At 47.9% G+C, this 21,066-nt stretch overlaps 1 protein-coding gene across 6 annotated transcripts; it reads right to left on the reverse strand.

The window, feature by feature from the left end:
- Positions 1–1,088: 1,088 nt before the first annotated feature.
- On the reverse strand, positions 1,089–20,011 carry LOC146986464 (bromodomain-containing protein 1-like). 6 transcript variants are annotated; one of them, XM_085780202.1, is made up of 12 exons: positions 19,657–19,978; positions 15,018–16,462; positions 13,756–13,912; positions 13,512–13,640; positions 12,566–12,694; positions 10,872–11,184; positions 9,220–10,047; positions 8,976–9,123; positions 7,911–8,038; positions 4,809–4,903; positions 4,274–4,428; positions 1,089–3,047 (listed from the first exon to the last, which is right to left on the reverse strand). In XM_085780202.1, the coding sequence occupies exons 2-12, from the start codon at positions 16,442–16,444 to the stop codon at positions 2,852–2,854; spliced, it is 3,705 nt and encodes a 1,234-aa protein (XP_085636328.1). In that variant the 5' UTR covers positions 16,445–16,462; positions 19,657–19,978; the 3' UTR covers positions 1,089–2,851. The 6 variants fall into 6 exon arrangements, with proteins under 6 accessions (XP_085636328.1, XP_085636330.1, XP_085636327.1 ...); XM_085780204.1 differs by lacking the exon at positions 4,809–4,903 and having other exon boundaries at positions 19,657–19,979; XM_085780201.1 differs by having other exon boundaries at positions 8,976–10,047; positions 19,657–19,979.
- Between the last annotated feature and the right edge of the window lie 1,055 nt (positions 20,012–21,066).

The raw sequence follows: 21,066 nt of genomic DNA on the forward strand, positions 1-21,066 counted from the left end.
AATTGGATCAAAAGAGGAAGGAAGAAGAAGTAAGGACGAAGGGAAGGAAGGAAGGAAGGAAAGAAGCAAGGGAAAAGGGATTGTGGAAAGATTAAGAAGGAAGGGAGAAAGGAAGGAAGGATGGAGGAAGGGAACAGATTGGGTCAGTTTGACCCAGAAGGACGACAGGAGGTTTAACTACTTCTATGTAAAACATAATATGCTCATACATGTTATTACGTTCACGTCGTCCCTCTGTTTATTTTACATGAGTAAATGAAGGTGTTTTACTTCATGTGGACTCACTGGAAACTCTCTGACGAACCGATCATCAGCTCGTCATGCAGTTGTCTCCAGCTTCAACATCAACCTGGTTTCTATGGTTTCACGGCTCCACCTTGTGGCCGGGAGGTGAAACAGCCGTTATACAGAATATCACTTTATTATATATAAAATAAATAAATAAATAAACATGTTTAATTAAGAAAAGTACAGTAAAAAATAGTCTGCCCCTTATACCTGCTTTGTATAAAACATGAACCAACGGGCTCTATGCACAGCTCCACTACTTCCTTTCTTACATTATTATTATATATATTATTATTATTGGACAAACTGATTAATCCAGGTGTGTCTGAATAGTCACAATGGTCAGACACACCTGGATTAATCAGTTTGTCCAATAATGTAAGACAGGAAATAAAAGAGCTGTCTTAAATTCAGGAAGTAGTGGAGTTGTGCATAGAGCCCATTGGTTCATGTTTTATATATAAAGCAGGTTTACCATTTTTACTGTAGTTTTCTTAATTATACACTGTTTAATTCTTTATTTTTTACAAAGTTTTTCTTTTTCCATGTTGAAACATGCACAAAAAAATCTAAATTCATTTCCTGTATTCAATAAAACCCTTTATATTATCACTTTTTCTTCCTTCTGTGTCTCCTCTGTTTCTGTTCAGGAGATACTGGAGTGAATATGAGAGACACAGGAATTAATAAAAGTTGAATAAACAAAAGAAATCTAATAAAATCAGGAGAAGTAATAAAATGAAACGTATTGAACTGATGTTAAAGGTGATATTATTAATAAAAAACCAGGACTCGTCGGGTCAGTGATTCAATAACATATTTTAATTTTTCAGTGTTTTTAGTATAAAAATCCCACCGGCCTGCTGTCGGCTGGTTTCCACTCCCATTGGCTATAACTGTGGTTTTTCCCAGAGAATCAGCTAAAGTACCAAATCTATTTACACACACAACAACATCCACATCCAGAGGAGGAAGAGGAGGGAGGAGGAAGAGGAAGAGGAGGAGGTGGGGGTGTAGGTAGGTAGGGAGGTGTAGGAGGGAGGGAGAGGGGGGGCAAAGAAAACAGGAAGTCTACCCATCGCTACCCTGCCAAAATAAAATAAAAAAAAACATCAAACACTATCACCTCACCTCGCAGATTTAATGCTATAAATCCAAAAATAAAAGTCCAAATAAAAAATAAAACTCCTAAAAACGACAGAGGAAGAGGAGGGGCCTCTACACGCGGCTCCTAGTGTGCCCGTAGTCATTTCTCTTCTTACAATACTCTCTTCTTTTCTTCTCTATAAAGTAAATGCATATAACATTTTTTTTTTTTCTGTTTTACAATAAGTTAGTACAGGCACGTTCTCTTCTCTACAGCTGACTGTAGGTCAGGTCAGGTGGAAAAAAAGATGATTGAGTGACAGAAGACGAACTCATCACAGCACACGGACAGAAAGGCCGAAAACCTGAAAAACACATCTCAACTGTAAAAAAAAAAATGAAATGAGAAGAAATAAAAACACATTAGTGGGAAACCTGTGGGCAGCAAGATCTTTATCTCTTTTTTTTTTTTTGGTTTCGGTGTGAATGATGCACTTTAGGCATTTTTTTTTTTTTAATTTTGAGAGTTTCTATATAGATTTTTATATAAATATGTACAAACAGAAAAAAATGTCAAAGAAGTAGTCCAGTAAAAACATTCAGGTAAAAAAAAAAAAAAGAAAAAAAAAAAGATGCACACACGAGAAAACTTAATGCCAAAGACGAGAACTTGAAGCTTGAGAACTCAATAAGTTACAAAAACTGTAAAAAAAAAAAAAAAAACACAAAAAACCGAGGAGTTGAGTACAGTATGCATGTTTGTTGTTTCTCTCCGTGGAGATTAGCACCAGCAGAAACGAGGTCGTCACCTCCCACTATAAATATCTGAACGCCGTGGAAACCAAACGAACCCGGGGAGGAGTGAATAAATTAGTGTCAGACCTTTTAAAACAGGGTTATTTACAGGAGCTGCTGCCTTCACACACACACACACACACACACACTCACACGCTGACTAACACACACACACACAGATGGACATTTTCATGGCAGTGAGATTGTTGCAGCAGTCTTGCAGCACATTTAAGGAGGTCAGAGGTCGAACTCCGACACATTCGACAGGTTGAGACCCGTGATTCTTCGGTCCTCACAGCCACACACACGTTCACCTTCTTCTGTTTCTCTTCTTCTGCTTCCAACTTTTGTTTTGTTTTTGTTTTTGCACCCGCGAACCGAGTCGATTTCATTGCATAGCTCTTTGACATAACGAGACAGCTACAGTATATCGGACGGGGGGGAGGAGGAGGGGGAGGAGTAGGGGAGGGGGGAGAAGGAGGGGGAGGGGGCGATCCAGTTGTAGGAAATGGTAAACATGACAAGTGTGTGTGTGAGTTTGTGTGTGTGCATGTGTGTGTGTTGTGCGTACGAGGCGGTGGTGGTGTTGGAAACAAAAAGCTGAAAGGTCAAAAAGGGGGAGAGAGAGAGAGATGGATGATGGGAAGTGGAGGGGGGAGGGGAGGGAGAGGGGAAGGTGGGTTCAGTCTGAGACGGCGAGGCCGGCGCCGGGCTCCAGCTCGCTGCCGCCGCCGCCACGGTTCAGGTGGTTCATGGCTCGGTCGAAGGCGAGCTGCACAGCTTTACGGAAGTGGGCGGAGCGAGGCTCCGTCAGCTTGAGTCGGTCCAGAGTCTGGTTGATCCCGAAGGGCGCCATCTTGGATCTAGGAAGCCATTGCCTGAGGAGACGGAGGTCAGAGGTCAGTCAGCTGTTATCGAATAGAATAGAAAAGAATAGAATATACTTTATTAATTCCTTGCGGGAAATTCTTTCGTCACAGCGCTCCAGTGTACAAAGGTGAAGAATATCGTCACTGTGTGAGTTTGATTTGACTCTTTATTTCTTTTTCCACAGAGAAAGCAGCAGCAGTGACCCATAAACACAAAATTTAGGGCGCACAACGTAAACCATTCCCATGTGTCGTAGTATCTTCAGTGACCAAAACGCTCCAAAATGAATTTCTCTTCAGGAACAATAAAGTTTATTCTGATTCAGTCTTTTATGTTCAAACTTCATGAACGAGCTCCTGTGGAGTTTTTCCGAACAACTTTTCCATGTGGCGGCTTCAGGACACTTGGGTCAGTACAGACGAGCAGTATAGAGGTATCTGGATGTTTCATAGTGTGTGTTTTGGACGATTCAAAAGTGAACTCTATCTGCCGCCATTATATGAAAACCCGTTGCCTGACCCCCCGGAACTACAAAAGTTCTCCAAACCCTTCCTTGGCATGACGGTGAGTAGATGATTGGTGAATTATCGATTTTTTTTAGTATATTTAAAGGGACAACGAGGAGTTTCTATTTGGTTATAAAAAAGTCTCATATTAATGTGGATGAATCTACGTTACCACTTGTTAATGGGCCCATTTTCAATAAATAAATCGTTTTGTCTCTATGGTTATTTTGTTATTATTAGTGGTGGTGGAAATGCTGGTCGCGCCGACCGGCGTTTCTTTACTTTCGGTTTTGTGGCGAGTCATGAGAATAACGCCGCCGAATCGCCGTTTATGGTCGGAACTACGACGGTATGTGATCGTCTTCGAACCTCTGACTTTAATTCTTGATGAATGAAAACATGAGTCTGTCTTGCGCCGGTCAAAGAATTTCACGGTGCGGGGAGGCTCATAAATGTAGTGGGAAAACACTTCGCTTTTCCAAAACTTCTCGTTGTCCCTTTAAATATATTTTTGGGACCTTTTTTTTGCCTTTAATTGATAGCACAGTTGAGAGAGAATTTATTCCACATTACTAATCTGATGATTTGACGGATTTAAAACAAAAACAAAAACAAACTGAAGCTCTTAACGGATCAAAGACCAAGTTTGTTTTTGTTTCTTTATCTTCAGTCGTTTTAAAAGCACCTCTGTGACTCTGTGTGCTCAGGTTCGTTGTCGTGTGTCTCACCAGCTGCGCCTGCTGTCGAAGAAGTGGACGAGGAAGAGTTTCTCTGCGGACCTGAACTGCATCCGCTCTCCGGCTCGGAGGACGTCCTGCGGCGGCGGGGGAAGCTCCACCCCGTTGTGCCGGCACGCCGTCCTCCGCACTCTGGGCTCCATGATCTGTGACGGACAGACAGACAGAGAGGGAGGGGAGGGAGGAGGGGACTGAGTCAGTGGGACGGCCTGGTCGCCACAGCAACAGCGGCGGCGGCGGCAGCAGCAGCAGCGGAGCAGGAGTAAAGAAAAGCTCGCATCCCAAGAGACACAAACATGCAGAGCCGAGTGGAGACGGAGACGCTCTGAGCGAAGCCGCCGGCCGACAAACACACAAACACACACACATAACAAACACACACACAGACACACACACACCGAGCACCAAGCACCAAGCAGTCGATGGGGCGTCGCCACGCACACACGCATGGCTGTGAGCACGAATCACGAGCTACGGTTACGAGCACGATGAGCAGAGGGGCTGATGGGTAATGACACGGACTCACCAGGGCGGGGTAGGAGGGAAATCCTTTACATTTAGCCCAAACTAGTTTAAGAGGCTCCAGAACAAAGGGGGGCGCAGCGGTGGGTTCCCACACGTCTACAGGAACAACGACAACAGGTTATGAAGGAGGAGACACTACACACACACACACACACACACACACTACACACACACACACACAGTACACAGGTTTTTCAAAGACCTTTGACCTTTAAAAAACAAAGGAAAACACACTCACACTGATGCAGCGACACACACACACTCTCACAAACAAACAGTGTGTTTACATCTCATCATCGGCCATTTTTTCACCGATAACCAATAAAATGCATTTATTTTTTAAACGCTCTTATTTGGTTATATGGTGTCCTGTGGATGTTCTTGTTGTTGTATGTGAGATATCATTTTTGCTTGGTTTGAAATAAATATGATCAATCAATCAATCAGTCAATCAATCAGCGTCCCGCCCACTGAACCCAGATCTGTGTGAGTTTTATCACTTTCCTTGATTACTTTGCCCTTTAAAAAAACATATTGAACCCTAGTTTAGGGTAAGTTTGTATTTGACCATGTATTTGCTTATTGTTTTGCAGATTTAATGAAATGGGCTTGAACCTCCTTTAACTGCCACCTTATCGTGGTGGAGGAGTATGAGCTCCAGAATTATCCTAGGAGCTGTGTTGTCTGGGGCTTAATGCCCCTGGTAGGATCCCCCAGGGCAAACAGGTCCTAGGTGACGGGTCAGACTAAGAGCAGTTCCAAAACCCCTATGAAGAAGAAAAGATCAAGGAAGTGCAAGTCGCCTGGATTGGTGTGGGGTTGGGGCTGGTGGCCAGGTCTCTGCCCACGGGACCCGGTCAGGCTCAGCCCGAAGGAGCGACCTGGACCTTCCAGTCGGCCCTCCACCCACAGGAAGGATCATAAGGGGCCGGTATGTTGTGCTCTGGGTGACAGTCGTGGGCGGGGGCCCCGGCGACCCAATCCCCGGACAACGACTCTGGCTTGAGGGACATGGAATGTCACCTCGCTGGGGGGGAAGAGCCTGAGCTCGTGCGGGAGGTTGAGAGGTACCGGCTAGAGATAGTCGGGCTCACCTCTACACACAGCCTGGGCTCTGGAACCAACTCCTTGAGAGAGGCTGGACTCTCTTCCACTCTGGAGTTCCCCGCTGGTGTGGGCTTGCTCATAGCCCCCCAGCTCAGCCGCCGTGTTGGAGTTCTCCCCGCTGAACGAGAGGGTCATTTCCCTGGGACAGGTCTCTGCCCTGGGAGGAGTACTAGAAGGTGCTCCAACTGGGGACTCCATCGTTCTACTGGGGGGCTTCAACGCTCACGCGGGAAGCGACAGTGTTACCTGGAGAGGTGTGGTTGGGAGGAACGGCCTCCCTGATTTAAACCCGAGTGGTGCTTTGTTGTTGGACTTCTGTGCTAGTCACAGTTTGTCCATAACGAACACCACGTTCAAGCATAAGGGTGTCCATCAGTGCACGTGGCACCAGGACACCCTAGGCCGGAGGTCGATGATCGACTTTGTCGCGTCTCGTATCTCCTCAATCCCACTATCACGCCTTCCATAGAGGAAGCAGAGGCTGAGGACTCAGAGGTTGATTCATTCATCAGCCAAGCTGAAGTCACTGAGGTAGGACAGAAGCTCCTCAGTGGCAAGGCGCCGGGGGTGGATGAGATCCACCCTGACCTACCTCAAGTCTCTCGTGGCTGACACGCCTCTGCAGCATCATGTGGCGGTTGGGGACAGTGCCTCTGGACTGGCAGACCGGGGGTGGTGGTCCCTCTCTTTAAAAAGGGGGACCGGAGGGTGTGTTCCAACTATCGAGGGATCACACTCCTCAGCCTCCCGGGGAAGTCTATTCCAGGGTACTGGAGAGGAAAATTCAACATTTCTACCACTTCTCACCTCATCGTCAAGGGGTATCTCCCTTTGGAGGCCACTCGAAACTGAGTGCTAGTGTTAAGGGAAGAGAAATGCGATTGGGCTTAAGTATCTCGGGGTTTTGTTCATGAGTGAGGGAAGGATGGAGCATGAGACTTGAGCCGAAAGGCGAAGTACTCGATTTACCGGTCCATCTACGTTCCTACCCTCACCTATGGTCATGAACTCTGGGTCATGACCGAAAGAGTAAGATCTCTGATACAAGCGGCCGAAATGAGTTTCCTCCGCAGGGTGGCGGGGCGCTCCCTTAGAGATCAGGCGTCTGTATCGGACGCCTCCCTCGGGAGGTGTTCCGGGCGTGTCCCGCCGGGAGGAGACCCCGGGGAAGACCCAGGACACGCTGGAGTGACTATGTCACTCGGCTGGCCTTCCTCCTGGAAGAGCTGGAGGAAGTGTCCATGGAGAGGGAAGTCTGGGTGTCCCTGCTCAGACTTGAATAAAATAATACCAATTTTCTGGTGAAATATTTTCTTTTATTTTCTTTCCCTTTTGGCTTCAGCTTTTTACATGAATTCATACATTTACATGTAGTTCTAGATATTTTTAGTTATTGCTAATGGCCTGTTGCTACGGTAACAGCTTATATGGACCCAAGTAACTCCAAAATAATAAATAAAAACATCCATCTCTGATCCACACACACACACACAGGGCATCATGTGACAGTTGTTAACACCAGTAACTGGGCGGAGTCTCTGCTGACGTCGTCATGGTGATAAAACTTCACACACACACACACACACACATATCAACATGAGTGAACGTGATTGGCTCATTGACATCGACAGGTTTGTGATTAAAAACGTCACAAAACGCCTTCGATTCAGGTCGAATCAATAAAGTTGATCAGGTCGTTATTGATCTCATGTGTTTGTTTGTTTGTTTTGAGCCGGTGATTGGCTGAGCAGACGTCGCCTCAGAGGGGGCGGAGCTTCAGATCGTGACATCACAGGGGGCTGTGACATCAGTGATGTGTTTGGGGGGGTTAATCAATAATACATGCAGCTGACAGAGAAGCAGCAGTCGTCACACAGAGGAGCTGTCGATAAAGTTTAGGACAGAGAAGAAGAACTGACCAATCACAGCGCTGCCATGCAGGGTGGTGCACACACACGCACAAACAAACACGCACACACACACACACGGCGCTCACCTGACGAGATCTTGGCGGCTTTGGTGAACTCTCCGTTCTGGATGCAGGTCATCAGGGCGCTCTTATCGTCCACGGTGCTGCGCCGCGCCGCCGCCGCGCGCTTCAGGGTCTTAGACACGACCACCGAGCTGAGAGAGAGAGAGAAGAGAGGGAGAGAAGAGAGGGAGGAACAATTTATTTATTATTGATCGATATGATACGATTGGTTTCATTTATGGAGCGACAGCAGCACGAGCAACAGATCGGCAAAATAAGAGACTGGTTACCAATGGAAACAGTGAACAAAACTTAACAAAATAAAAGTTTAAGAGGAGGAAGAGGATAAAGAAGAGGAGAGGAGGAGGAAAAGGAGGAGGAGGAAAAAAATGGAGGAGGAAGAGGAGAGGAGGAAAAAAAGGAGGAGGAAGAAGAGGAAGAAAGAGGAGGAGGAAAAAACAGAGGAAGAAGAGGAGAAGGAGGAAGAAGAGGAGGAGAAGGAAGAAGAGGAGAGGAGGAGGAGGGAAAAAAAGAAGGAAGAAGAGAAGGAGGAAGAAGAGGAGGAGAAGGAAGAAGAGGAGAGGAGGAGGAAGAAGAGGAGAGGAGGAGGAAGAAGAGGGAAAAGAGGAGGAGGAAAAAATGGAGGAGGAAGCGGAGAAGGAGGAAGAAGAGGAGGAGAAGGAAGGAGAGGGAAAAGAGGAGGAGGAAAAAATGGAGGAGGAAGAAGAGAAGAAGGAAGAAGAGGAGGAGAAGGAAGGAGAGGAGGAGGAAGAAGAGGATAAAGAAGAGGAGGAGGAGGAAGAAGAGGGAAAAGAGGAGGAGGAAAAAATGGAGGAGGAAGCGGAGAAGGAGGAAGAAGAGGAGAGGGGGAGGAGAAGGAAGAAGAGGAAAAGGAGGAGGAAAAAGAGAAGGAGGAAGAAGGAGGAGGAGGAAGAAAAGGAGAAGGTAGAAGGAGGAGGAGGAAGAAAAAGAGAAGGTAGAAGGAGGAGGAGGAAACGGAGGAGAATAATACAATAATACTGAAGCCGTCCTCAATAATATAATGATAATGAAGCCTCTCTGCTGTCTCTCTCCTCCTCTCGGACTCACCTGCCGCTGCATAGGACGCTGCCGCTGGAGGAGATGCTGGACTCGGAGGCGCAGCGGCGTCGAGGCTCCAGCAGCCGAGGAGACGGAGAGACCCGCTCCTCCTCCTCCTCCTCCTGCTCCTCCTCCACCACGAAGCCGTTGGCTATCCCTGAGGAGGATAAAACCCGTTGGTGTTCTGCTTGACGTTGTGTCACGGCCGTTCTGGCGGCCGCCGCCGCCGCCGTCGCTCGTCTGGCGCTCTCACCTGTACCGAGCCGTTTTATGGGCGACTCCTCGTCCTCCTCCTGCTCCTCGCCGCCGTCGGCGCTGCTGCTGCGCCTCCTCTTCTTGGGCAGCAGCAGCGTCTCCAGCCGCGGGATCACCACCGACAGGAAGGTCTTGGAGCCGAGGGTGGGCGACTGCGGCGTGGGCGTGTCCGGGGTCTTGGGGGGTTTCTGCGGGCTGGCGCTCTTCGACTTACGGAAGAGGACGTTGGTCCGCCGGTTGCAGGCGGCGGCGGCGGCGGTGCTGAGGTCGCCGTTGGGGAGCGGCGGCGGGGCGGGGAGGAGCCCGTTGGGGGGGCCGGGGGTTTCTGAGGTAGACGTGTCACTGTCGAGCTCCATGGGAGTCTGGTCCGCGCCCGCGTCGCCGGCGACGACGACCACGGGCTTGAGGGGGGGCGGGGCCGAGGCGGGGGGTGGGGCGGGGAGCGGCGCCGGCGAGGTCGGCGGCTCTAACGTCGGAGGAGGCGACGACTTCTCCTCCTCCTCCTCCTCCTCCTTCTCCTCCTCCGGGGTGCAGGGCTCCGCCGGAGGTTCAGGTAGTGGTTTCTCCTCGGACTCGGCGGGGGCAGCGGGGCGGGGCTCCGTGGCGACGGCGGCGTGCGGGGGCGTTGACGATGACGAGGGGAGGGGCTTCTTGAGGCTGATCTCGCTGCGGACCTCCATGATGGTCTTCTTGAGCAGCTTGAGCCTCTTGCTGCGGGACGGGCTGTGCTTCATGGCCACGCTCAGGTCCAGCTTCTCCAGCAGCTGCTGCAGCTGCTCCTCCGGCGGCGTCAGGCGCCGGTACGACGGCGTCAGCAGCCGGTCGACTGGGGGACACAACGACACAAGGTCAGTGACATCACTACAGCTGCTCTCGGGCGCCGCACATCTGAATATGAACTAGGATGTCACCATTACTTGTTTTGGAGCCACATTAAATTTTTTTTTTAACACTGAGTGAAGACACCGTCCTGCTTTCAAATGTTTTGAATTTTTTAATGTATTAAAGGTCCAGTGTGTAATAATTAACAAGGTTTATTGGTAAAATCTGAATATACCCATGAATATATTTGTGTAAGTTATAATAAGTGTATAACTGCCATAAAATAAAATGTGTTTGGTTTTCGTAGCCTTATTTCTTCTTTTATATAGCAAGGGTCTTGCTATATAAAAGAGTGCTAGTGTCGCCATGTTTTTACGGCAGCCTGAAGGGAAAATCCAGCCAATCAGAGAGCACGTTTCATGAGTATCATGTTCATAAATAAACCAGCGAAGAAGGCGGAAGGAAAGAAGGAGGAGGAGGAAACACATTCGATTCAATATTGATTTAAATGCTTCGATATCGATTCAATGCCGTGTTTAATTCAATAATAATCATCAACTATTAAAACGTTAACACTGAACTGGGAGGAATTTAAATGTTCGTGTGTCAAAAACGATTAAATAAACTTAAAATATTTGGTATGGATGACAATTAATGACATGAATATTTCAAACAAGTATTTTGTGTATATAATCAGTAATGTAATTATATTTAGATTTTATTTGATTTTACACATTCATAGTGTTGTGAAATTAATTAATACATAATAATCATGATTATTTCTCTGACAATCAATGGTGACATCCCTCCGTGGTGAACTGGCCTTACCTTCGTCCCAGGTGAAGGGGGGCGGGGCCTCCAGCTTGGGGGCCTGGGGCAGGTGCAGGCCGCTGGGGAAGTCGAAGCCGATGCGCTGGGCCTCCCGGCGGGCGCGGCGCAGGATGGTGCCGCCGTGGTCCTGCATCCGCTGAGCTGCCTTGTAGAAGAACGTGTCCTTGGCGTTGTAGGTCATGCAGTTGGCGATGATGAGGTCGAAGTCCGACTCAAACTCCTCCAGGCTCCCGTAGCAGTGGCCGTCAATGCGTTTCCTCATGGTGGAGAAGTCCATGGGGGTCTTGATGTGGTCCGGGTAGTCGGGGACCTGCAAACCGGCAAAACGTCAGAGGAGGTAAAACAACAAACTACAGTTCAGCTTTACTTCCATCACTTCTATCCACCACTTTCCGGAGAATGACGCTGGGTGTCGCCATGACACTCCATTCCACCGTTACTGTATTGTTGATAGCATAGACTGGTTGATAGACATTGGCCGTGATGACTTTATTTATAATCATCACGTAATTTTAATGAGACATGGCTATAAAACGAATTGTTGAACAAACATTTTAGATTAGCTGGGCTAACCGTTAGCTGTTAGCTGTTAGCCGTTAGCAGTATCTTAAAGCAGAAGTAAGCGATCCAGTCGTTTTGGGTAATGCTGCGTTCCAGGCAGGCTTTTGAAACCGTAAATTACAGCTTCAAGTCACAACTTACGACTTTGTAGCGTTCCAGGCAACCCACTCGTGTTTTTCCGACCTGTTTTACTGGTGAAAGTCACTATAACGGCCACTCGTAACTTCCGACCCGTGAACTCGTACCAGATCGAACTGGTACGACTTCACAGGTCGGAAAAACACGAGTTACGAGTTGCCTTGAACGCACCATAACAGTCCTCGTCGCTACGTCGCCACATTCAGGCGCATCCCTTGGCTGCACACAGCCCTTCATGCCGTTCTCTCTCCTCATTGGATAAAAATTGTAGGATACGAGAAAAGTTTTCTCCTCGGCTCAGAGCAGAGCAGAGGGACTGACAGACCCGTGTTTCGGTCCAAACACTCTATGTAAGTGATTGCTGTCGGAAGATATAACTATTTAAGACTTATATTAACGCAAAAATATCGCTTACTTCTGCTTTAAATAACTCAATAAACAGCCCATGAAAAAAATATTTTTTCCAGCGGATATCCTAGTTACAATATGATTGAGCTAACTGGAGTAGTTTCATGTCGTGTCCGACAACGGGACGGTTTTGACAGCTGACATCCTGATGTTGGTTTGCTGCTGCTGTTAGCTGTCAGCAGCAGCAAAGCTAACAACTACGACAAGCATGACTAGTTGCAGAGGCGTGCACACAGAAGTGGTGGTGTTTGTTCGGTAATTCGTTTTATAGACATGACAAACATCAGATTAGTCAGGGCAGTTTTGGCGGCCCGGAGCCCCCACATTTGGTGCCACACCGGTGGTAGGTACACCACTACCAGGTAGCCGCTCGCTAGAATGCTACTACAGGGTGAAACGGAAAACTGACTTCCGTTGTGGTGTGACGCAATGGATCATGGGAAAATAAAGTGGTGGATAAGAAGACGGTGATGGCCGACGCATGATCATCAAATGACATCTTACAAACTGGCCCCATTGTTATGTTGTTTGTTTTGTATTTCACAATAAAAATAAATAGAAAGAAGAAGGGGACGGGTCCAGACCTCCTTGATGCTGACGGGCTGAGCGAAGATGTTGTACTGGTCCTTCTCCTGCAGCTGAGACAGCACGGCTCTCAGCAGGATGTTGAAGGGAGTCAACTGGACCTCCAGCACCGACTGCTGCAGCTTCATCTGAGCACAGCAACAGACACAGGATCAGACACTTCAACTTTAAACCGAGTCTGTGTCACTTCAGTATGTGTGAGTCTCTTGAGCTTTTTACCTTTTATTACTTTTAAACAGTGATGGAAATAACAGTGTTATAAAATAACACCTCTACTTTTTTTAGTAACAAGGAATCAAAAAAGTTCCTGTTTCCCCCGTTATAACGCCGTTACTTGACTCAAAAAGTCCTGTCACAAAATAGCAAATAAATCAAATAAAGTGTACGAAAAAATACATTTATATATTTCTTCATAAGTAATTTGACATATTTGAGCATTTTATTTTCTTAAAAAGAAATCAGTTATGTTTACAATGTAGTATTTCAGATACTAACTTAGCTTAACTAGTAACTATAACCAATTACTTTATAAAAGTAACGTACCAAAACGTTGCTTTTACATGAGCGACTTTGCAAAAACAAAACAAGTGTGACATGAACAGTGTACACTCTGAGTGTATGTGTGTATTTTTCACAGTTTATATATAAATAATGGCAGTTTGCATCTGTCTTTTGTGAGGTCATAACCCAAGGAAGACTGTAATGAAAAATCTAAATATATTTACTGTCCGTTCATAATAAACAGCAATAATAAATCATCACAATAGAAAATATGCTAATGGTATATATGCTAAGGTAAAGTGTCTGTAAATAAAGTTATATAACAATATTCTTTATGTTATATTATAATAATATAGTCCAGATTATATTATATTACATAACAGTTATGATGTATAACAACATGATGATGGTGTGTGTGTGTGTGTGAGTGTGTGTGTGTCCCACCTCCTCCCTCTTGAGCTTCTCTCTCTTCCTGATGAGCTCCAGCAGCAGACGCGCTCGCTCCAGGTCGTGGCGGAGGCGGTGCCACTCCTTCAGCTGCTCCTTCAGCGCCTGGTTCGTCTCCATGCGCTCCTGAACACAACACACACACACACACAACACAACACACACTGCTGTCAGCTGACTGAGAGGAGGAGGAGCCATGTTAGAGGGTAACAGTGTGTGTGTGTGTGTGTGTGTGACGGACCGTCTGCTTGGACTTGGGGGGCTGCGGGTTGGCCTGCAGCCGGCGGATCAGAGGAACGTTGTTCCTGGACTGACGCTTCAGGACCCAGTAGCTCAGGACTCGCTCCACGAAGGGACGCTTCCTCTGGACAGACACCTGGTTCAGGATGGTGTCCAGGCTGGGGGGAGGGGGGGAGGAAAAGAGAGGGGGAGAGAGGGAGAGAAGGGAGAGAGATGGGGAGAAAGGGAGATAGGAGGGAGACAGAAGGGGAGAGAGACAGAGAGAGAAGAGAAAGGGGGAGAAAGAGAGAAAAGGAGAGGGAGGGAGAAGAGAAAAGAGAGGGGGGAAGGAGGGAGAGAGAGGAGGAAGAGAGGGGAAGAAAGATGGAGGGGGAGAAAGGGAGAAAAGGAGAGGGAGAGAAAGAAAGAAAGAAAGAAAGAGAGAGGAGGGAGACAGGGAGAAAAGGACAGAGAGAGATAGAGGAAGGGAGGGAGAAAGAGAGATGAGGAGAAAGGGAGAGAGGAGGGAGACAGAGAGAGAGGAGGGAGAATTTTTGTCATTTTATTGTAATTTTTTCTCATCATTTCACTTCCTGTTGAACAGCAGGAGTCAGAATCAGCTGTAGTGGAGGTGAGAGGTGCATTGTGGGAGTTAGTGGAGGTGAGAGGTGCATTGTGGGAGTTAGTGGGTGTGAGAGGTGCATTGTGGGAGTTAGACGTTACAGTGGTGGTGAGAGGTGCATTGTGGGAGTTAGCGGGTGTGAGAGGTGCATTGTGGGAGCTAGTGGGTGTGAGAGGTGCATTGTGGGAGCTAGCGGGTGTGAGAGGTGCATTGTGGGAGTTAGACGTTACAGTGGTGGTGAGAGGTGCATTGTGGGAGTTAGACGTTACAGTGGTGGTGAGAGGTGCATTGTGGGAGTTAGCGGGTGTGAGAGGTGCATTGTGGGAGCTAGTGGGTGTGAGAGGTGCATTGTGGGAGCTAGTGGATGTGAGAGGTGCATTGTGGGAGCTAGCGGGTGTGAGAGGTGCATTGTGGGAGCTAGTGGGTGTGAGAGGTGCATTGTGGGAGTTAGACGTTACAGTGGTGGTGAGAGGTGCATTGTGGGAGTTAGACGTTACAGTGGTGGTGAGAGGTGCATTGTGGGAGTTAGACGTTACAGTGGTGGTGAGAGGTGCATTGTGGGAGTTAGCGGGTGTGAGAGGTGCATTGTGGGAGTTAGTGGGTGTGAGAGGTGCATTGTGGGAGCTAGTGGATGTGAGAGGTGCATTGTGGGAGCTGGCTACCTGGAGGCGGTGATGCTCGGCCCGGCGCTGGTCGGCGTCTCCGGTTCTTCCTCTGGTTCTGGTTCTGCTCTCTTCTTCTTCTTCTGCTGCCAGCCTTTGGCGCGGGACTTCCCCCGCTTCGCCGCCGCCGCCGCCGCCGCCGCCGCCGCCCTCTTGCTGTGACACTGCGCTCCGTTCTTGGGGTGCGGCTCCTCGTAGACGTTGAGCGGCCGGCGGTCGCAGCCGTCGGGGATGTGGCTGCAGCAGTACGCCGTCTTCTTCACGGAGAAGGTGGCGGCGCCGGACGCCGTCAGCTCCTTGACGGGCTCCATCCGCATGTAGAGCCCGGCCTTCTGCGCGCAGCTGACGTGGAACGCCGCGTAGCAGTTGATCTTGTCGCACTGGATGCACGCGCCGGCGCCCTTCTCCTTGCACAGGTAGCACGTCAGCTTCCAGCGCGCCGGCGGGATGTTGCGCACGCCGTCGATGGGCTCGATGAAGACGGTGTCGGAGAAGCCGACCTCGGGGACCCACAGGGCGCACGCCACGTGGCCCCAGCGGTCGTCGTCCGTCTTCTTCAGGGCGCCGCCGCGGTTGGGGCAGAAGACGCACTCGGCGGGCCGCGCCGGGCACTGCAGGCAGTGTCGGCACAGCCACTGGCCCTCGGGGATGTAGGGGACGCCGTAGCACTCCTGGTGCACGGCGATGTTGCACGAGTCGCAGAAGAGGATGACGTTGCTGTCGGCGCCGTCGCCGTCCATGCACACGCAGCAGACGGCGTCCTCGTCCACCAGCGCCTGCGGGTCGCCGCGGCCCTGCGTGGCCAGGAACGACTCCTTCTCGAAGCGGTCCATGAGGAACTCGAACAGGTTGTGCGACACCTGGCTGACGCCCTCGCTCTTCCTCTTCTCGTTGAGCGTCTCCAGCCAGGCGTAGTCCTCCTCGTCCATGTCGTACTCCACCTCCTCGTCCAGCTCCTCCGCCGTCCGCTCCGTGTACTTGTAGTACGCCGCCGGCCGCTTCGGCACCACCGGCAGGTTGTACTCCACCGTCCTGACCTTGGCCTCCAGCAGGCCGCCGGTGGTGCCGCCGTGGCAACCGCCCCCGCCGGTGCCGGTGCCGGTGGTGCCGTGCGACGCCATGAGCGCGGCGTTCTTCTTCTGCTGGTTGTTCTTGAGGCGGACGGAGCGCACCAGGACCTGCTGGGGCTTCTCGTTGTTCTCCTTGTTGCTGTTGCACTCCAGGATCTCCTGCGCCGTGGGGTCGTCGTCGGCGATGACGTCCAGCTTGTCGTAGATGCTGAGGCGGTGCACGCGGCCGTCCACCTCCAGCTCCACCATCCGCTGCGCCTGCGCGTACGTCAGCGTCTCCCGGTTGGGCGACGGCTTGATGGGAGACGAGTCCCTCTTCAGCGCCGCCGGGCGGTGGTTCCGACCTTTCTTCTTCATGGCGAAACCGTGACGATCCTGAGGAACAGAGAAACGAAACCGCCGCGTCAACGACTGACTGACTAACTGACTGACTGCTGTGTGTGTCTGTGTGTGTGTGTGATGCTGTTGTTTCCCGTCATTAACTCCGACCCTGACCGACCGACCCAGCCCTGTGAGGCAACAGCAGCGTGTGTGTGTGTGTGTGTCTGTCTAACAGGAACCTGCACCAATGATTAACAGCTTTAACCCTCTGTGTTCTTACGCAACGACACACACACAGAAAAACACAGAAAAACATGCAACAACAGTCACACACACATATATTCAACAGTAAGAGCGTTTAAGGACTGATTTCAAAATAAAGGTGACCTCCCAAAACAGATTAAATTGCACAGTTTGCAAGGTGAACCCACTAATCTCTGATGTAGCACCTTTATTTTGAAATCAGTCCTAACGTAACTTGCAAGTGGGAGCTTCTCGCGGGATTTTGAGATCTAGTTAAAAGGTACATTGTGTAGGAATTAATCCCATCTAGCGTTGTGGTTGTAAATCGCAAGCAACTCAGTCGTATTTTTTATGTTGCATTCACTTGAAATTGGGCAGACGGACGACAGCCGCTGCAAGTAACGGCAAGCCTCTATGTAAACAAGTGGTCCGTCAGCACGAGGCAAAACAATACACGTGACAATATGTTGTCATGGCGATGTCGTATTGTTTACCTGACACGTTCTCTCGACTTCTTTGACTAAAATCTGGTTTGTTAGCGACGGCCGTCTGCCCGACTGCACATGAATGCAGCATCAGTGTAACGCTCCATTCCTCCTCACTGCGTTACCGCGGTGACTTTTCACAGACGCCACCTCCACCTGAGCCGACAGCTCCGTCTGGTGTCTCCGCTGAGTTTCCATGGTTTCCTACCGCCACGCTGCCACTGAACGTAAAAACATGGCGACACAACATGGCAGCCAGCACTGAGCTTACCCGCTCCATGTAGATATGAATGATATGAACGGCTCATTCAGAGCTGAAAGGAACACTTCAGTTTGTTGATGGGGGGGATTACTGATTAATGAAAAACAGACTTTTGAACGAAATAATCGATTTTCGTGACTAGATAGCAGGAGAAGTTACACAATGCCCCTTTAAGTCTGAAAAAGTATTACTCCGAAAAACAGAAAAATGAAACTGTCTGTCTTGTGTTTTATCGATGCAGCTGAGTGTTTGCTCCTGTAAATCGCTGTCAGCTCTTTATTGATGATGCTGATTATGCAAATATTGTGAATACATTAGAGCCGAGGTCTGTTGCCTCGGTGCTGATCACACACAACTGTCTCCAGTGAACATTATAATTATTTATCTCACGATATAAAATGTGTCAAACTGCTAAAGAACCTCAACTTCCTTATTTATTTCAGGACCAATCAAAGAACTGAGAGCAAGCTACAGGAAGGTTTAGATATTCAACACTGTGTGTACACTATCAATTAGCTGATCAACTAATAGAATAAATATATAAAACTAATAAATATTCAAGCTTGTTTATCTTTTTATGTATACGTATCTATTTCTATATCTTGTGTAGTATAAATTAGTCAGTTGATCATTTTCTTGATTAATTAATGGCTGATTTATGATTTATTTATCATCATGACATAAATACTGTTTCAGTGTTTTGGCTAGGCTGGGTGAAAACATCAGGAAATGAAATAAAATACACACACTGATACCTGAACCCAGAGAATATCTGGTATCACTAAGTGATTATAATAACTAGATCCTGGTACATCACATTGTTTATAGATATATAGAGAGAGGTAGTTGAAGCAGCTTCCTCATTGTATGTGTCAATGTTCTTGGCAAATAAATAAAAGTCATTGTGGTAATTTTTGATGAGATCTGGACTGTGGGTCAAAAACAAAACAAGATGTTAGTGGAGACCAGACTGGACTCTGGGATGTTTAAACAGGAACAACTTCGCTGTAATGTCATTAAACAACAAAACAGTAGACAGAGGAATCCAGGAAGTAATCTGTAGGTTAGTATGTAAAGAAGATAATGCACAGCTGCAACTCTAAACAGCTGTATCAGTCTTAAACTCATTCACTTACAGGCTCCACAGGGAGCAGCTGCCTGGGAGCTTTAATTTGTGAAGCTCCATTGTGTGTTTGTGTGTCAGGGATCAACATGTTTCAGTTGACTGTAGCTACAGGAACAGTGTTTTTGTGTTAGTATAAGAGCTGGGATTGACTAACTCCTGCATGTTGTGCATTTAAATTATGTTAAAAACAGCGTACAGCCTCAGTGTGTGTGTATGTGTGCGAGAGCTTTAATTTCTCACATCATGTTTTCATTTGACTGTAGCTACAGAAACAGACTGAGACTCCTTTATGTTGTGCATTTAAATGTTAACAACACTGTGCAGCCTCAGTGTGTGGTGTACACGTCTCCACAGGCAGCTTTTCGATCTATTTTACAATTATGAATTAAGTTTGGATTAAATAATGCATTATTGAAGGTTGATCGATGCCCGACTGTAACAATTTGTGCACAAGATTGAATAAACTACAACTACTAAACCTGTTTTCAGTTGGGAGCTGCTGAACACAGTGACAGTGAAGGGGGCGGAAACACACACACACACATACTGGTTGAGATAAACGATCACTTGGATGAATGAAAGACAGCCCCCGGGGAGCAGCAGCAGGAGCAGCGGCTCTCTCCGAGCCTCCACCCCGACCTCAGGGAGCCGTGGGCCGGCTGCCCGCGGCGCCGAGAGCCGGTTGTTGTTGGTGGTGGAGGAGCTCGCTCAGCTCTGTACGTTAGCCGCGGCTAAAGTTAGTTAGCTCCACTTCACTTCACTTAACCGACCCACACACAACCTTTTAAGTCTTTGAGGTGGGGAATCGAACCTGCTACAATATTACCCGTTACACACGGGTATGGTACGGTTAAAGACGAACCGTTGGTGTCCGTTAACAAGGCGAAGGCGGCCGTTTCGGTGGCCGTTTAAACGCATTAGGACACTCCGTCCACAAACAGCTAGCGTTAGCTCCGAGTGAGAGAGAGGGGGGAGGAAAGATGGCGACCAGCACAACAAGAAACTGCCTCGATTTGAGGGGAAAAAGAAGGGTTTCCCCCGGAGGAGTCCGGCTCGGTTCGGGGCTCAGACCGGTCCACACCGAAGGGGACGGGTATAGCCGAGGCGGGGGGCGCGGTAGGTCCGGACTTACCTCGGTATTTTCACGAGTTCAGCTTGTAAAAACAGCAGCAATGGCGGCGGCGCGGCCTGCAGTTAAATCCACATCCAGTCCGCTCATCCAACGGCCGACGACGGGTAGTAAATCCTGAGAGTGACCGGCGGGTATCCAGGGCGACAGGACGGAGAGCCGGTTCCAGGTTGTTCTACCGGAGGATCCGAGGTTTATTTAAAAAAAAAAAAAAAAAAAAACGAACCCAAACAAAACTAACCTCCTGATCGGTAGGAACCGTTTAAAGGCAGTTGGAGGTGGCGGAGCTCAGCGGCTGCCCGAGCTTCTCTTCCCCCCACAACAATGCGGTACGCTGTGCGAGTCGTCGTTACGCCGTGACGTCAACGCGCACGGCGTACGTACGGCACGTCTTTTTCAGCAGGCCCCCTCGTTTCATTTATTTACTAGCAGCACAGAGAGCAAAACAAAACATAGTAAAAATGACATCTGCGTCTGGGTGGGGCGGGGAGACACGGGGGTGGAGTGTTAATGAATGAACCTGCTGAATGAACCATGAGGTTTCTCCAGTTTTTTCCCTGTTAAAAGGGGTTTTTCTTGGGAGTTTTTTCTCAGTCGACGAAAGTCCTCATTACTGTACTGTATTTATTCTGTGTTGTTGTTCTATGTCTAAACTGTGTTTTTAACTTGTGTTTTTTATATTTTGCACATCTGTGAGCACATCAAAGACGAATTTCCACTGATTTTTGCAAGTAACAATATAGGTTTTTTGGATTTTTGAGGATGCTGAAGGCAAGACCTTTGAGACAAACTGTTTGTACAAACGGGCTATATAAATAAAATTGTCTTGCTGCGCCTTAAATTATACTCACATTATTGTGTTTTTGTTGTCATAGTAACATTGAAGTTAGTTTGATGAGTTCATTCAGCTGTGTGTGACCAACTTTGTTAGTTTGCACTTTAATATACTTTGCAAAGACTTATTTATTTCTGATGCCTGTTTAATGGGAATGTGGCTCCATGCAGAAATACACAGATTAAGTAAATAAAGGAATAAACATTCAAAGTGTTTTTTCAAACTGTGTTAAATGATTTGAGTCAATAAAACCTTTTCTAAAAAAAAAGGGTTGGAACCTTAAAAGAACCTCATTTTAAAATTAAAATAGTGATAGTAGTAGTACATTTAATTTAACATGTCTTGATAACACTTATTTTTATTTCTACTAGTTTTATAGAAATATAGCTCCATGCAGACACATTTACATAAATGTAAACACATCATAACTTCTTAATACATCTCTTTAAAGCTCAGTAGAGAAGTCCTGCGACTTCCAAGTATCCACGAGAAATTATCTTTTTGTTTGTTTCTTTTAAAACACCTTTAATCCTTGGTGTTTAACTGTAGCTGGTAAAATCATTTAATATTTTTAGAGT

This window comes from Trachurus japonicus, chromosome 6 (genome assembly GCF_045865225.1).
Source record: "Trachurus japonicus isolate A0001 chromosome 6, Traja_1.0".
Taxonomy (NCBI): Eukaryota; Metazoa; Chordata; class Actinopteri; order Carangiformes; family Carangidae; genus Trachurus; species Trachurus japonicus.